This window comes from Suillus paluster (assembly GCF_016628075.1).
Source record: "Suillus paluster strain FC165 chromosome Unknown EDB91scaffold_74, whole genome shotgun sequence".
Lineage (NCBI taxonomy): Eukaryota > Fungi > Basidiomycota > Agaricomycetes > Boletales > Suillaceae > Suillus > Suillus paluster.
In genome coordinates, this window is record NW_024537634.1 from 164,266 (window position 1) to 178,941 (window position 14,676).

General features: G+C 47.3%; 3 protein-coding genes across 3 annotated transcripts; all 3 read left to right on the plus strand.

The window, feature by feature from the left end:
• Positions 1 to 3,273: 3,273 nt before the first annotated feature.
• On the plus strand, positions 3,274 to 3,690 carry EDB91DRAFT_1026207 (uncharacterized protein; the record flags this gene model as incomplete). Its single annotated transcript, XM_041312640.1, has 2 exons — positions 3,274 to 3,524; positions 3,582 to 3,690. Coding segments are annotated over 2 exons (360 nt in total), but the record flags the coding sequence as incomplete, so codon positions are not given.
• A 6,154-nt stretch (positions 3,691 to 9,844) lies between these two features.
• EDB91DRAFT_1158561 (uncharacterized protein) lies at positions 9,845 to 10,445 on the plus strand (the record flags this gene model as incomplete). Its single annotated transcript, XM_041319703.1, has 2 exons — positions 9,845 to 10,285; positions 10,343 to 10,445. A coding segment is annotated over one exon (399 nt), but the record flags the coding sequence as incomplete, so codon positions are not given.
• Positions 10,446 to 11,519: 1,074 nt separating this feature from the next.
• EDB91DRAFT_799718 (uncharacterized protein) lies at positions 11,520 to 13,200 on the plus strand. Its single transcript, XM_041328438.1, has 2 exons — positions 11,520 to 13,153; positions 13,174 to 13,200. Exon 1 carries the CDS (start codon positions 11,701 to 11,703, stop codon positions 12,982 to 12,984), a length of 1,284 nt encoding a protein of 427 aa, XP_041172850.1. The 5' UTR covers positions 11,520 to 11,700; the 3' UTR covers positions 12,985 to 13,153; positions 13,174 to 13,200.
• Positions 13,201 to 14,676: the final 1,476 nt, after the last annotated feature.

Here is a 14,676-nt window from a genome sequence, read left to right on the forward strand (position 1 = left end):
TCTACATCGCCATCTCAACATCGCATCAGGTAGGCATGCTGTCGAGCAAGCTCGCACTCCTGTATTTTTTCACTGACCCTTCTCGGAAAAATATCCATGGCTTTGTCTGCCATGCCATCATTGTGCGTCTCGCAAAGGATGTCTCGGCAAACCGGTCACATATCTTTCGCTCAACACTGCTGCTACTGACAGTGTCACTGCACCCTCCACGACTAGTGGTCAAGAAGACAACCAGTTCAGACAGATGGGTGTTCGTAGATGAGACGACCTAGCCCCTTCCAGGTGGTCTTTCTTCGAATTCTTGATTACTCAGAACGTCCTTGTGACATCTTATCAATTTGAACAGTGGACAATGAACATCAATCATATCGATCGCAAGGCTAATTTGAAGGCTCTGGAAACGTCTATGTAAATGTCAACAACACTCACATCAGATTGTGGATTACATTTCCCTGTGTCTTGGATTCAACGACTATGTGGCCAAGTTTTACCTTTTGCTCGGACACAGTACTTGCAGGTGATGGAATCAGGCGTGTCGTGCAGTTCTTCACTCGACACACAGCTAGGCCACCACCTTGGACCCATGTATTGCACACAAGACAGTCAGATTTCTTCTGTTCAGTCAGTATGGGGACGGTTTGTGATCCCGGGGTGACTGATATTGTGCAGGAGCTGCTGCCATGATACAACAGTAGATATGTACTAGACTTACATCAGTAAATTCACACATTGCTTATTTCAGCACTTATCACTACTTTTCGTCACTTTTCAGCAATGGATCTACTTTTTCTCTTAAACTGGCCACCACCAGCAAATCAAGTATCTCAAACTGCTAATAATATGTCAAATACATATTTCATTGTGATAGAATACAGTTTTCTCATGTGTAGCTGACTAGAGAGCGCATTTATGTCAAGAACTTATTAACAACTGTTGTGGTGTTTCTGCTGGACCACAACAGCTAATACTTATTCTCATGTTGTCAAACAGATTTCTAATGTATAAGAAACATTTTGGTGTACTTAAGTTGAAGGTGGAGGCTAGTTGAAGGAAAAAAAGTAGATCCATTGTTGAAAAGTGACGAAAAGTAGTGATAAGTGCTGAAATAAGCAATGTGTGAATTTACTGATGTACCTGTACTTGGTTCCGTCCTTCGTCTCCGGTCGGTCAAAATAGTGTATGAATCATGCAAGCGCTATATGTTGGAACTGGCAAGTCGTTCGGCCCAAAATGCTGTCCCGCTGTCATGCTGTGATATGTTTCACTTTGATATGTTTTATTCATGATCTTTATAGTCCACTTAACTATATTATTCGCCATAGCGTTTGCACGTCAAAACGCCAACTGTCTAACAACCGTTTAGCTTATACCATGCACGCAGCACTTGAATACTTTATCCTATCTACGCGCAGTCATATATAACTTTGTACTTTACATGACTCATACCTCAGGCGTTGTCTCTCTCGAGTGCGCAACTGAGGTTAGTTACCCTTTTCATTGTTGTTCTGTCTATTCTTACTTACACTGATTACCTTAGTGAACTGTCTTTGTATAGGTAATGATCTAAGCATTGTCTCTCTTGAGTGCGCGACTGAGTGAACTGTCTTTGTATAGTCACGCACTGCCGAAGTTATACTTCTATTACTATAATATTTCAGTGTCCTGGAACATTAATTTCTAAGTACTGTAATGTGATCGAGCTGTGAGAGATATACAAATAAAATTCTATACAGACAACCGTGCACTCTATACCAAGTCTCTTGAAGTCTTCCGAGTTGCTGCCTGAGCTTTGGCTCTCTCCTTGATATCTAAGCTTTTGAACCACATTGGCGACATTGCGCCTCCTGTCTCACTTCTTGTGCCTAATCCACTTCACTCCCATTCCTTGTTTGATACTCTCCATAGCGCTCTTCACACCTTTATCAACCAACTCTCACCCCACAGCAGGGCCTTCTTTTGCACGCTCCCAGCTGGTTATCCCACTGCATGCAATGGAGGTTCTTCTGATCTCTCCAAGGTGAGGAACATAGTGATCTTCAAGCTCTTTGACTCATGTGTCGACCCAAGAAGCAGTACCGGGAAGGAAATATAGGAATACATCAACTAAGGCTGGGGACGTGTGTGTGGAGTGCATGCGAGCGAATACAAGACGGACATTGTCAGGGCAGACATAGTGAGTGGTGATGCAATGGTCAGCATAAGAAGATATCACTCACAACTCCACCATTTCTTCAACAGAGGTCTACCAGTCTATGGTACATCAGGCCTTGGAGTGGACACAAGTAAAGTATGTTAGCATCGATATGTTGAGTTCCTTACTTATTTCGGTCTATCTTGTTATCTTGTACACCTTCATACCATATGACTCTTGTCTTCCCTTCTCCGCACTCCGAACTCGTTACCTAATCGACTCTGCTGATATTTGTACCGCGCTTCGCCTCTTGACCACCTTAGTATTGTTGTTACAACTCTACTGAGGTGTGTACTGTGTCCGTTGTATCATGCCGTCTTGTATTGACTTGTGCACTAGCCTTTGTCTAGGTACAGAATAATAGTATTGTTCTTACCAGAGCCAGAATCGCGACCAGCATCCAACCCGACATATGGTGATATTAAGGCGCAATTGTGATATGAGGACGTCGAGTGCGTTTGCGGGATTGACTTGATGGATGGCGCTTCAGGAGGCGTTGTGGACGAAGTGGTTGTTGGCAAGAAAAACCAAAGTTGAATCATTTGCTCCAGAGTGGTAGAGATCGTCTATCTTGCTGTTGACAGGACCTGTACGTAGACTCGGTAAACCGACTCAGGAGTAGTTTCAAAATACAAACAATCGAAGAAGGAGATCATGGTGGTGGGAGCCGGAAAAGTACTACTTGGTTACAACTGTATTACTGAGGCATTTTCGCGGGGTGTGGGAATTTGGTGCCTTCAGTTCTTGGACATACTAAGTGACGTACTTTCAGCCTGAATCAGAAATGGGTTTCAAAGTTAGGTTGTGCATGCAGCAAACACGCTGCACTTGAACAAAAATGAAACTCTGATGGCACTGCCTGGCAGCCGTCGTCGTCGCCATCACTGTCGTCCACCACTGTAGGCCCATTTTCGACTTCTATGGCTACACGAGGTACCAACAACCATGGACGGGAAGTCAGTACTGCTAGAGCCCGAGGTCGTGGCAGCCGTGGATCAGCTCCTACTTCCTCTCGCTCCCCCCAATCCTCCAAAGCGCCATCAACTGCAAAGATCCCAGCAATCCAGTGGGAAAGACAGCACTCGGCATGCACCTCTTGCCTCATCGAGTGGTGCAAGGCTAATGACGAGGCCTGGATCAAGCTGTTCTCCGACTCAGCCAAAGATGCAAAGGACGAGGGTCGACCACGACAGCAGATGTCTACCCAGAAGACAAATTACCTCCAGCAGTTGGCTGCTGCAATTTTCACTGACGACGAAGATCCGAACATTCATGCACTATATAAAGAGCACCCACTTAGCTTTATCAAACCCATCAACAGTCAGTTCAACTCGTATGTCCACTATGATTTGATTGTGGAACTAGTGGCGTGATTGACTAGATTTTTTAGGCTTAAAAAGAGGTACAACTCCATCAACAAGGAGCTTGGCCAAACAGGGGCTGGACTTAAGTCTATCGAGGAGCTGGATGCAGATCCTCGCACGAAAACTCTTGTTGGTATGTCCATTTGTTTTATTTGTTTGTTTGTTATGTCCTGAGATCGAGCACTAGCTCGTCTTCTTCTGCAATTTCCGTGGTGGTCTGACCTTCATGGATGGTGGAGGATGAACCCAGCCTATAATACAGCATTTTCAACAGCCGACCCTGGTCAAGATTTTGCCAGCGAGGCATTTGATTTTTTTTCTGGGACCCCACACAACGAAGACCAGGCTGCTGCTGAGATGGATCTTGATGACGGGGAGCTTGAGCCGGGAGAAATCCCAGATCAGTCACTTGGTCTCTCAGGGGGGGAACCTGAATCGTCTCTAATGGTCACTGGAACTCCTCGTTCACTGATCGAAAGTGACAATGACCTCTATGGTAACCCCAGCCCTTCAAATGAGCCCTTATCTTTGCAGTATTGTACCCCTCCTCGCATCCCCTCTTCGTCACCCCAAATCTCGGGTGCAGATTTATCATCATTAGATTCTCCAAGTTGACGACATCACCCTTGCTCTCCTTAAATATTCCCCTCGACCACTACAGCCGTTCAGCTTCACGTCCTACAGTTCAACAAACCAACCCTGATAGGCCTCCGAATATCTCACTGGACTCGCCACCACGAAGTGAGGGCAACTTCTTTACTAACATGGAGTCTTCTGGTGGCGAGGGCATCGAGGATGTGATGAAGTCATTGACCGTGCACTCCCGTAAAGCAAGTAGCAGTTCCCTACGTGGTTGAACTCCAGTCACCTCTACTCGTCCATCACCATCTACTTCTCGTTCAGCATCAGAGTCTCGTAAACGACCATGTGATGTAGAAGCAGAGATGACGAAGAAGCTAGCTGATGCCTCCGACTCGCTCCTACTCCATGTGCAGGATAAATCGGACTCCAAAGCCTCAAACAAGCAGATGAAGTTCGAGTATGCTAAGTTTTCAAAAGAGTTAAAGGCCCATGAAGCTCATGCTGAGCATGAACATGACACACAAAGATTCATTGCTACTCACAGTCACGAACGTGCCATGTCCGAAGACAAGACAAGGCAACTGGAGTTGGAAATCTGACTTGAAGAAATCAAGTATCGTCTCATGGCTATGGAGCATGGTGTTGGTCCTGCTGCTGACGAGGCTGATTGATTTGTGTTTGTGCTTGCATCCATCCATTCATGTCTGTGTTTATGTTTGCCTTTGGTGCTTGTTGTTCTCGTTAATCACATTCTTGATACTTGCCGTGCTGTACTACTACTACATGTTATCTTTCAGACTTGTTCTTGATATACACTGCACCTAAACTCTGCTTTGAAGCAAACAACCCATCAATGTGTTCCGGAAAATTTGCCCCTCCGTTCCAATAAAACCCTCATCACCATCACCTTCCTCCTCATCCTCCTTGTCTACACCTCCATTCTCTTGCGTCTGCGACTCTTTGCGAAAATATGGATTGGTGCTTTTCTTTCCTGACTTCTCCTCAATCTCGATAATGAGATTGTGAAGGATGAGACAACAATGTGTCCACATGTTTGTGTAGTTGAGGTCTTTCTGTGACTGTATCTGAAATCTTAGCTCACGAAGTGACTGGAACCGTCCTTTGAGAGATCCATAACAGTGTTCTGAACGAACACGAACCTTCACTTTAGGTATGAGTCCATATACAAGTTTCAGTATAATTGATGACTTACTTTCGACAGGTGCATGTTGAATTTTTTTTGATCGGGCCTCAGACCACCAGCTGGGGGACGTTTGAAGGGGATGACACACCACATACGTGATGCATAAGCTGAATCGGCCCAAATCCACTCATCTGCTCCCAAAAAACTCTCAGGGTGTCATGCAATTCGTGTCCTTGAGAATGTGTTAGCGTCGTGGAGACTTCCTGGGACTCCAATTACATAGTCGACAATACGAAGGTTGTGAGGCATAATCACAATCTAATGTAAGGTTAGTATGTTTTTTTTTGATGTTTTCTTGATCACTTACCTGTGCCGACAGTGAGTAATTTGATTTTCGGTCAAAAAAACCTTCTCCATGCCATCCTGGCTTCTGGAAAATGTTGAAGGGTGTGCCGTCAACACACAAAAATCCTCCGCGCCACTCTGGACATGTATGTTCCTCAACCCAGTCCTTTGCACAATCAATCTCAATTTGATCTTTAGCCTCTAGGGGGTTGAAGTGAATAATGTTGTCGTGGTGCTGCAGAATTGCAACCATGACACGTTGATAACAGTTGTACACTGTTCCGACTGAGACCCCTGCCCAGTCAGCCATATCTTTGGCTGTTCCTGCATTTCCATAGTGGCCTGCAGCATTCAAAAAAACCGCGAGCTGAACAGGAACAGGTAACTGTGGATTGTTGGAATTATTGTAGAAAACTGAATGGTGGATGATTTTATTGACGAGTTCAACGAAAACGTTGGGATCAACTCGGAGTTTGTGATGGAACTTCTGCGGATTTTCCAATCTCCACTCTTCGAGTAGATGGAGCTGTGGTGCATGGGTTGCTGGGGGCCGAGAAATGAGAGTACGTGCTTTTGTAACTTCATCTTCGAGTGCTTGTATAGTGTTACTGAACTCGATGAAGACTCGGCTACTGAACACAGGCCCAGAGGCATCTGTAGAATCGGAGGATGGTATTTCATCCCAGATGGAGTCGAGGGACATCCAGGTATCAAATGAGTTGGTAGAACTTATGGAGGAAATGGATTCCATGCTGATGTTTGATGATATATCAGAATCGGATGAATTATCAGAGCTTGGCTCCGAGTCTCCCTCGTTATTGGAGTCAGACTCGCAGGTGACATCAGATGAGTCATCATCTATTAACATATCTATTAGCTCAAGGTATCGAGCAAGCTGCATGCTCTGGTTAGTGTCCCGGAGGGCCTGCAGTACCCGTTTACGTTCTGAGATGTGCATCAGGACAGAGAGTGGAGGATCAAGCTATAGGCTTATCGATCATCTATTCCGCGACACTGAAGAATTCTATAATTGGGTTGATTACTAACATGAATGATTCACGCGGAGCTTGAATATGGCTGCAATGTTCGAAGCAGATACCTGCAAGATACCTGACTCTGAAACCCATTAGAATGTCACAGCTGAAACCGTGGCAAACTTCGAACCTCCTGCCTTTTATCAGAACCCAAATGCATTGACCCGTTTCACCTGACTCCATAGATAGCGAAGCCTGTAGTTTTATTCCCACATTTCAACCCGCCTCTTGTTGGCACGTGATGGCACGTTTGTATGTGTTGGACTGGCACAGATCCGGGCTTTACCCTGCATGGTTCGAGTATGCCAGCATGCGCTGTGACGTGCATTTCAAGTCACGTATATCTTCTGATTCTCTTTATCTCTCACACCATTTCCAGTGAGTCGTTCCCTGGCAGAGAGCAGTTATAAGACAACCCAGCCTTTCACTCCAGGTCGCACACGAAAGCTCATAGCGGAGTACCAGAGCAACATTGGGTGGGCACTTCACATCGGTGCTTTTATCGTGTAGTACTTGACGTGTGCGCTAATACCAAATGCCATAACGTGCAAGTCAGCATCGTGCACTGTGCTAACTTGACCATACCAGTCCACGGTCATGTGGGTTTCGCCTTCAGGACTGAGCAGTCTCGTCATTGAAAAAGGTGCCCTGCGCGTGTGTTATGACGATCTAATGCATCAAGGGAGATTGTTGGTTCATTAACTCGGAAGAAGCAGGATTTGCTCAGACTCATTTTTCGGTAGGGTAAGAATCACCATCCTCTCCTTGTCGAGTACAATATCTCAAACATGGGCATTTGAAACCTTGTTTGTGGACCACCTCCACGAAAGGGAGGTAAGTTGAAATCTGCACGTCTGACTCAAGAGCTGTTATTGTAGGTTCCCGAACGACCTTGCCGACACCACGCGCCACAGCGGAGGGATTGAAGTCGGTCATAAAGTTTCGCTGAAAAAGCTTGTCAGAATTAATGTATCGTAGATGAGTCGTAGAACAGCCTAAGTGATCAGCTTCTACAGTACAGAGTGGAACCAAGCTGGACCGACATAAGGCAATAGACAAGCGTAGCAGAACAAGTAGGGAATACAATACAATGGAAGAGCTATAGATAACTAGATGAGATGATGGAAAATGTCAATGGTGTTCCAGAACGTTTCTTCCCTATAGTTGATTATTTTCGATAGAGATACAACCAATCCAGAGCCAGAACCGCGTCCAGCATCCAGCTCGACGTATGGTGATGTCAAGATGTGAGGTTCCAGGCACCGCCGTGGTAGTGGAGACTGTAGTAATTGCAGCTGATGGCGTGGCTTGCTGTGACGACGATGGTGGGGGTGTGCTCTGGGTTGCTTCGCCAGTAGGTTGTTGCATGACATGGATCTTGGGAGGTCGAGAGGAGCTGGCTGCTTTCTTCCCTCTTGCATGATAGTCCCTCTGCATGGAAACGTGTCAGTGACTAAGAAGCATAGAGGTGGAAAAAAGCGTACAGGCTTGCCCGCGGTGAACGGGACGTCAACTACCGGTAGTTCTCGCAATTGGATGTTCGATCCATCTTGTCTGCGTTGCCTGCCGGACATGATGTTTTTAGCCCAGCTACGAGGGTGTGATCTGGACGGGGTGTCCTGTTCGGTTGCTCCGCGTGAATTGGAGCGCCGGCGCCAGAAGGAAGGTAAGCGACCGAGGAGAGTTCGTTGATTTGGTGTGGTGGCATTTCGTCCTCGGGAGGTAGAGAACTAATAAGATAATGGTCAAAGGAGACATTATATTACAGATGGAAATCACGTACATCATCGAAAAACCCTGGGGATAGTCGACTCGGACGAGTGCCTTCGATTTTCGAAGGTCGCGGTCGTGTAGCATCAGCCTAGTATGTAGATATTCAAGGCCGTGCAAAAGGTCAAGAGGCACATAGCATACATTAATGTTAAATGGCTTCTTGATTGTTTTCTGCGATGAATGAAGATGAGTGAGAAAGGCTGTTGAAGAGACATGATGCAACATACCACCTGAAAGGACGACCCATTATCAGCATGATTGAGGATGAAATGTACACAAGCTTACATTGTCTGATAGAAGGTGGTCGAGGCCAGCTTCCTTGATGACACCAGAGACATCCCATTTGTATATGTCCTTGTCATCGCAGCCAGTGACGAGCAACCTTCCATCCACAGAAAAGGTCACACACCTCACCCAGTCTTCATGGTAGAAGGGTTGTCCGATGGGCTGATTGGTTTCTAGGTTCCATAGTCGCGCTGTCCTGTCATATGATACGCTTGCAAGGATGCGTTCATTCGGAGACAGTGGAATATCACCGACATGATAACCTATGTGTCCCTCCAGAACAGCGGTTTCGGTCCAGGTGGCGGTGTCGAATTTCCTAATTTGATGGGATGACCCGGTGATAAGTGTCTTTCCGTCCGAGATCCATGCCAGGGACCAAACTCCGAAGTCGAGTGTTTTGAGCAATTCGCCTGTGTTGGCATCCCAGACTTTCAGCTTGTCAGTGCCCGTCGCGATCATCGTACCATCGGGTGAGTAGCAAACCGCCGACACGTAGCTGCCTTTCGCTGCCTCGATTGGTCCGAGGATTATCTTTCCGCTCTCGACGTCCCATACTATGAATGTCCCACCATAGCACCCGTTCACCACTCGCCCTCCATCTGGACTCCAGCACACAGACCGCACTTCCTTTGTGTGCCTCAATTTTTTGATGACCTTGCCTGTGTCAATTTCCCACAATCTCACTGTATCCTCACTCCCACTTGCTACTGTCTTGCAGTCCGGCGAAAGTGCTATGCGACTCACACTTCTACTTCTTTCGTTCATCCAGGCCTTCCCGACCTGCATACCGCTCTCCAAGTCCCAGACTCGAAGTGTGCCGTCGAATGAAGAGGTGATAATCCGCCGGTTATCGGGCAGCCGTAGGACGCCAAAGACGGAGTCGGTGTGTCCTTGCATCCTTTGGAGAGGCTTGGTCACTGATTTCTCTTGCTTTTCAGGGACTCGTGAAGACATGCTATTGGTTCGGAAACTTCACCTAATAGGAGCGGGACAATTTCAGCTCTCGCCCACCAAACGAACGCCATCACTCACTCAGAGGTACTTGGTTTTACACAGAACACACCCGTCCAGGACGAATGAAAGCTGAAAATAAATGGACCTATTGTTTGATGCTCGGTAGAGCTAGAGGGAGGTTGCTGTTCAAGTCATGTACGTGTGCGTCTTCCTTGCTTTGTCCTCATGTTCGCTTCACAGCTTGCTGTGCAGATCAAGCGCCCGAGTCACGTTGTCTGACAACCACCTTCTTAATCGACATCGACATCTCAGCATCACATCTGGTAGTTCTGTTATCAAGCGAGCCCGCATTTCTATCATTCTTCACCCACCCTTATCTCCATCGCCGGCAAGAAATATCTCTGAGACTCGGAGACGTCCATCCAACTCCACCGCATTGTTTTCTCTAGCATGTGTCTCGCAAATTATCTCAGCAAGCAGTTCCCGTATCTCTGCAAACGTCCCCCGCTTGACAACCATTTGCCAGTATCGATACCTCAATGACTCGATCGTCAAGCAAGGGGCGCACTAGTACTACTTGTATTCTCGAACATGTTTTTCTCGCGCGAATCAGGTATGTGCTCCGCATCATGAGCTCAGGCCATGTCTCACCATAGCATGAAGAAGACGCCGTCAACTTTAGACTGCATACTGGACTTCAGGAACCTGTCAAGCGCTATCCTTATCCGAGGGTCTATGTGCTACTGAAGAAGACTCTTCCCCTTCCTCGCTTCTGCGCGCGGAGCGGCAGTGCCTTCTCCATGTGCGCAGACTTCCTCCTTTCCGAATCTGCGCTACAGATTGGATCATCACTGATTTACTGCTCTCGCTTCTCTCACATATCGGATGTGATTGTCCGATATTGAGGCTAGGGGCTGTCGTTGTGATTGTGGTAACTATACTTACTCGAGGCGTCCTGTAGCCTCAACGTGTCGACTTCGAATGGTGATGTTTGCCCCTTTCAACAGTGCGATCAAGCTACCGTGCGCTGACTCGCGTAAATTGCAGCTGATCAAGTTCTGAACACAGCCACGTGCAGTCTTCCTAGTCTAGTACCACCGTTTGCTACGCATTGTATCTACTTTTCTATCCGCAAATTCGCGTTTCATCGCAAATGCTATGGCTGACCCCGCTTGAGCTGCCAGGACTAACACTTGAAAACGCTTACAACATTAACACTTGCAGCTTTCTCCTCAAGACATTCTCGCATTGGCATTGGCACCTCTACAAGACGGCCGCTTTGAGGCTTACCGTACCTGTCACACTCGACATGTCTGCCACATCGAGCTACTTGCAGAAACTCGTATACTACTAGTATACTACTCCACTGAAACACCTGAGCTCGTACAGCAGGTGCGGGAACACCATGCTATCGATACGAATGAAAGGAACGACAAGGACACCTTCCATTTTGCAGTCTAGGTGCGTTGCTCATCCTGAGCTTCCACTAAGTAGCCAACCTAAATTCCGTGCAGGGTGAATCAGCTGTCAACGTCCCAAAGACGCACAGTTGTTAATTCGTACCTCGCCTTTGTAGGTATTTTTCCACCCAGTTGCGATCCGAAACGGCTTCCGTCACCAGTCAAACCTCACACCTATCACACGGCTCCCGCAGTGGCACAGTGACCACGCACAGCAAGCCGGGCTTGACTGGCAGCGCGACACTAAGGCGCTCAACACCAACCCGTTCGAATGTCGAGGTGCAATATCGCATCACTGAAGGCCATCCGCTAGCAAGCAATCATGGAGAACTTGGAACACGTGCTCGACTATCGGCAGGTGTTTGGGCGAGTGACTGCGTTTCAGTGAGTAGTCTATCGCCCCTTGGTCCGTTACCAAGTGGCACCCCGACTAGGACCCCGAAAAACCACGGAGTCTAGTACTGCGCTCACCAGCGTTCTAGGCGTTATTGACGCCACTCACGCCCTTGCTACCTCACAAAATACCCCTGTACAAGTCCTAACGGCCCCACTGTCGACTTCAGCGTCAATGGCCGCCGTAAAGAAGCGTCCAGCACCCACGGGAACTGGCATTTCAAATGACCGGGCTCCCACCCCAACTAACAAAATTAGACTATCTCATCGCAACACAGTCTCCTTGATGCTGCCAAAGGATGAAATAATGCAACAAGACTACGAAGTCAAGGATAAAGAAAGCAGTACCACGTTTCTAGAGAAGTCCCCGTTTCGTCAAATAGGCGAAACCATGTCAAACGAAAGCTTAATATTAACAATTCTCCATATTACCCAATACACAGGTATCCCACGCACTGTCATAGAAGGACTCAGAGCAGTAGCCATATTGCTGGAGGACGGCCTTAAAACCAGACAGGAGGCTACACCGACCACTCAGCAACTGACAGACTCTATCTCAGCCGCCATTTCAACCCAACTAGTACTGGACCTCTCGAACACGCTATCGTCTCACGTAATAGCGGCTATTTCACCTCAAATCGCGTCTATCTTAACGGCTTCCGAGACCCTCAAATCGAACGTCGACGAAATCGCGAAATTCAAAACAATCATAGAGGCAAACTCGAAGGAAGACAACACTTTTGCATCTGCGGCTGCAAACCGAGCGGAACTTGCGGCTGACGCCGTCCTAAGCAGTATCACTGATGTCAAAAGTGCTATAGAATCGCTAACTACTCCCCCTCCCAGCACAATTCAGTCGAAAACGACGAAGTCATACAGTGCGGCAGCTCAACACAACGCACAGACCTCGGCTCCCATCTCGGCAGCGATTACTCGCGCCTCCACAAGGGACCGACAAATCTTGTTCGATCCAACTCCAGGCAAAGCCCTATTCGCACCCGAAGTAACATCAGCAGACATAGCGACCAAAATGAAACAAGCGCTAACAACATCCGAATCGGACGACACACCCGATATTTTAATCAAGGCAATCACGCGCCTCAGAAACGGCGACCTCATAGTAGAACTCACAACCACAGAAGCCGCTACATGGATAAGAATTCCAGAAAATCGACTCAAGATCATCGCTGCACTCGGAATACCTGCAACCATCAAAGATAGGCGTTTCTCGGTTATCGTCCCATTATTACCTATTACTTCTAGTATCGAAGACTCGACTTGGTTATGTACAGTCGAAGAAGAAAACAACATGTCCCTAGGTGTCATCGAATCGGCTAACTGGATCAAGCCACGACAACGCAGGACACCGCAGCAACGAGTCGCACACGCAATCTTCCACTTCGCAGACCCCCACTCGGCCAACAATATTCTTCGGGACCAGGCCATGTTGTCAATATGATATATCATTTTACTCTCATTAGAATAAAGGCGTGATATATCAGGGCCTTTGGCTTAACACAGCTCACCCACAGCTAGTGTTGCCGTCGAACCAAGGTGACCTCGAGGTAACTTCGGTTCGGTTCGAAATTGAGGCAGTTCGATACAACTCGATTCGTTTACGCCTCGTTGTAGATAAGTATCGAATTAGGAACGAACTGCCAAATGAAATGCTAAATCTGGCCTGTGACTTGGTGATTCGTTAGAGTAGTACTCCAGCAACCTCACATCTCTAGCATTTTCTCAATGTACTCTGCTCCTCCGTTGTCCGTCCTCGAACCTTTTGGTATAGAACATCATTATACATATTTTCGTCGGACCGTAGTACTGCTTTAGCGCCGGAGGACAGGCGCCTGCAATGCTATACAATACAAATGTTGAGCAATCCTCAAGCGTGGTTAGGCAACGGATGTATAGGTCATCGTATAAATTCGTGCGTCGTACTGTGAGTTTAGTATTATATTCCCAAAACATGAGTTTTCACCAGTGGAACAGTTCTGCAGCTTCTGCTATCCCTTCGGCATCTCAGCAACAGCATCATCACCCTCACCCAGGCTATACAAGTCTGGCATGGTCCGCCGCTCATGCACGTCCACCATTTTACCCTCACTCACCATATGGGCTCCCAAACAACACTTCTGCATCTCCGTATCTCCCACATCCATTGCCTGTCGCAAATGCATTGGCAAACATGCATCACTTTGTGCAAGGCCCTTATTCACCAGCTGCAGCAAGCTTTACACCGTCAAATCCATTTGCCGACATCACTCCTACGGCTGTCAATAATACCGCTCCAACTACTACTGCGATAAAACGCAAAACGCGGCTGCGACAGGACCGAAATCCTGCGCGAAGAAACACAAGAACGACGACACGACTTCAAACATTCAAACAGCAACTGTATGTGGTGTTGGCCCATCGACTGCGCCGACGCACACAGATACTACGGAGCTGCCTCCCCCTCCTTTGCATATATACACAGATCCTTCAATGACTGCACAAGGCAGCTCGAAGAGCTCGTCTACTCATGGTCGTCGTCAATACCGGGCATCGGTGACTGATGTCTGGCACTTTTTGATGATTGTAGCATCACTTGCATGCCCCGACGAGCTTCCCGACGTGAAACTTATACCACGCTTGATCTCAAACCCGAGTTGTGATTTTATAGCTTGCCGTTTTTGCATGTTTGTGTAAGTAGTCAAGACTGTCGTCCCTTAACCGTTACGCCAAAAGGCAGTGATAATGAAAGCTCATACTTCATTATCTCGGACAGTATTTATGTGACACGAAGGGCTGCAGAGCAATTGATAGTTACGGGGAAGTTCGACGAGCTTGCTGATCTATTACAAAACGTCGACGACGATAACGTAGAATGAAACATAGCCACTTCATATCTACTTCACTTTACAAACAATTCTCATTGGCTGGAGCGCGGACCGCTTGGCTATTCGTACTATACCTACATCCCTCACCCTGTTACAACACTCCCCAATTGGCTGGAGCTTCGAGCTGTATTCGTTACACTTCGGTTCGTTCCACCTCGACCATCGAACCTGGAACGAATTCCCACCTCGTTTCGATTCAGCTCAATTCGTGGCAACACTACCCACAGCCTGAGTGATATATCAATATACACAGCCGCATTTTTCGCATT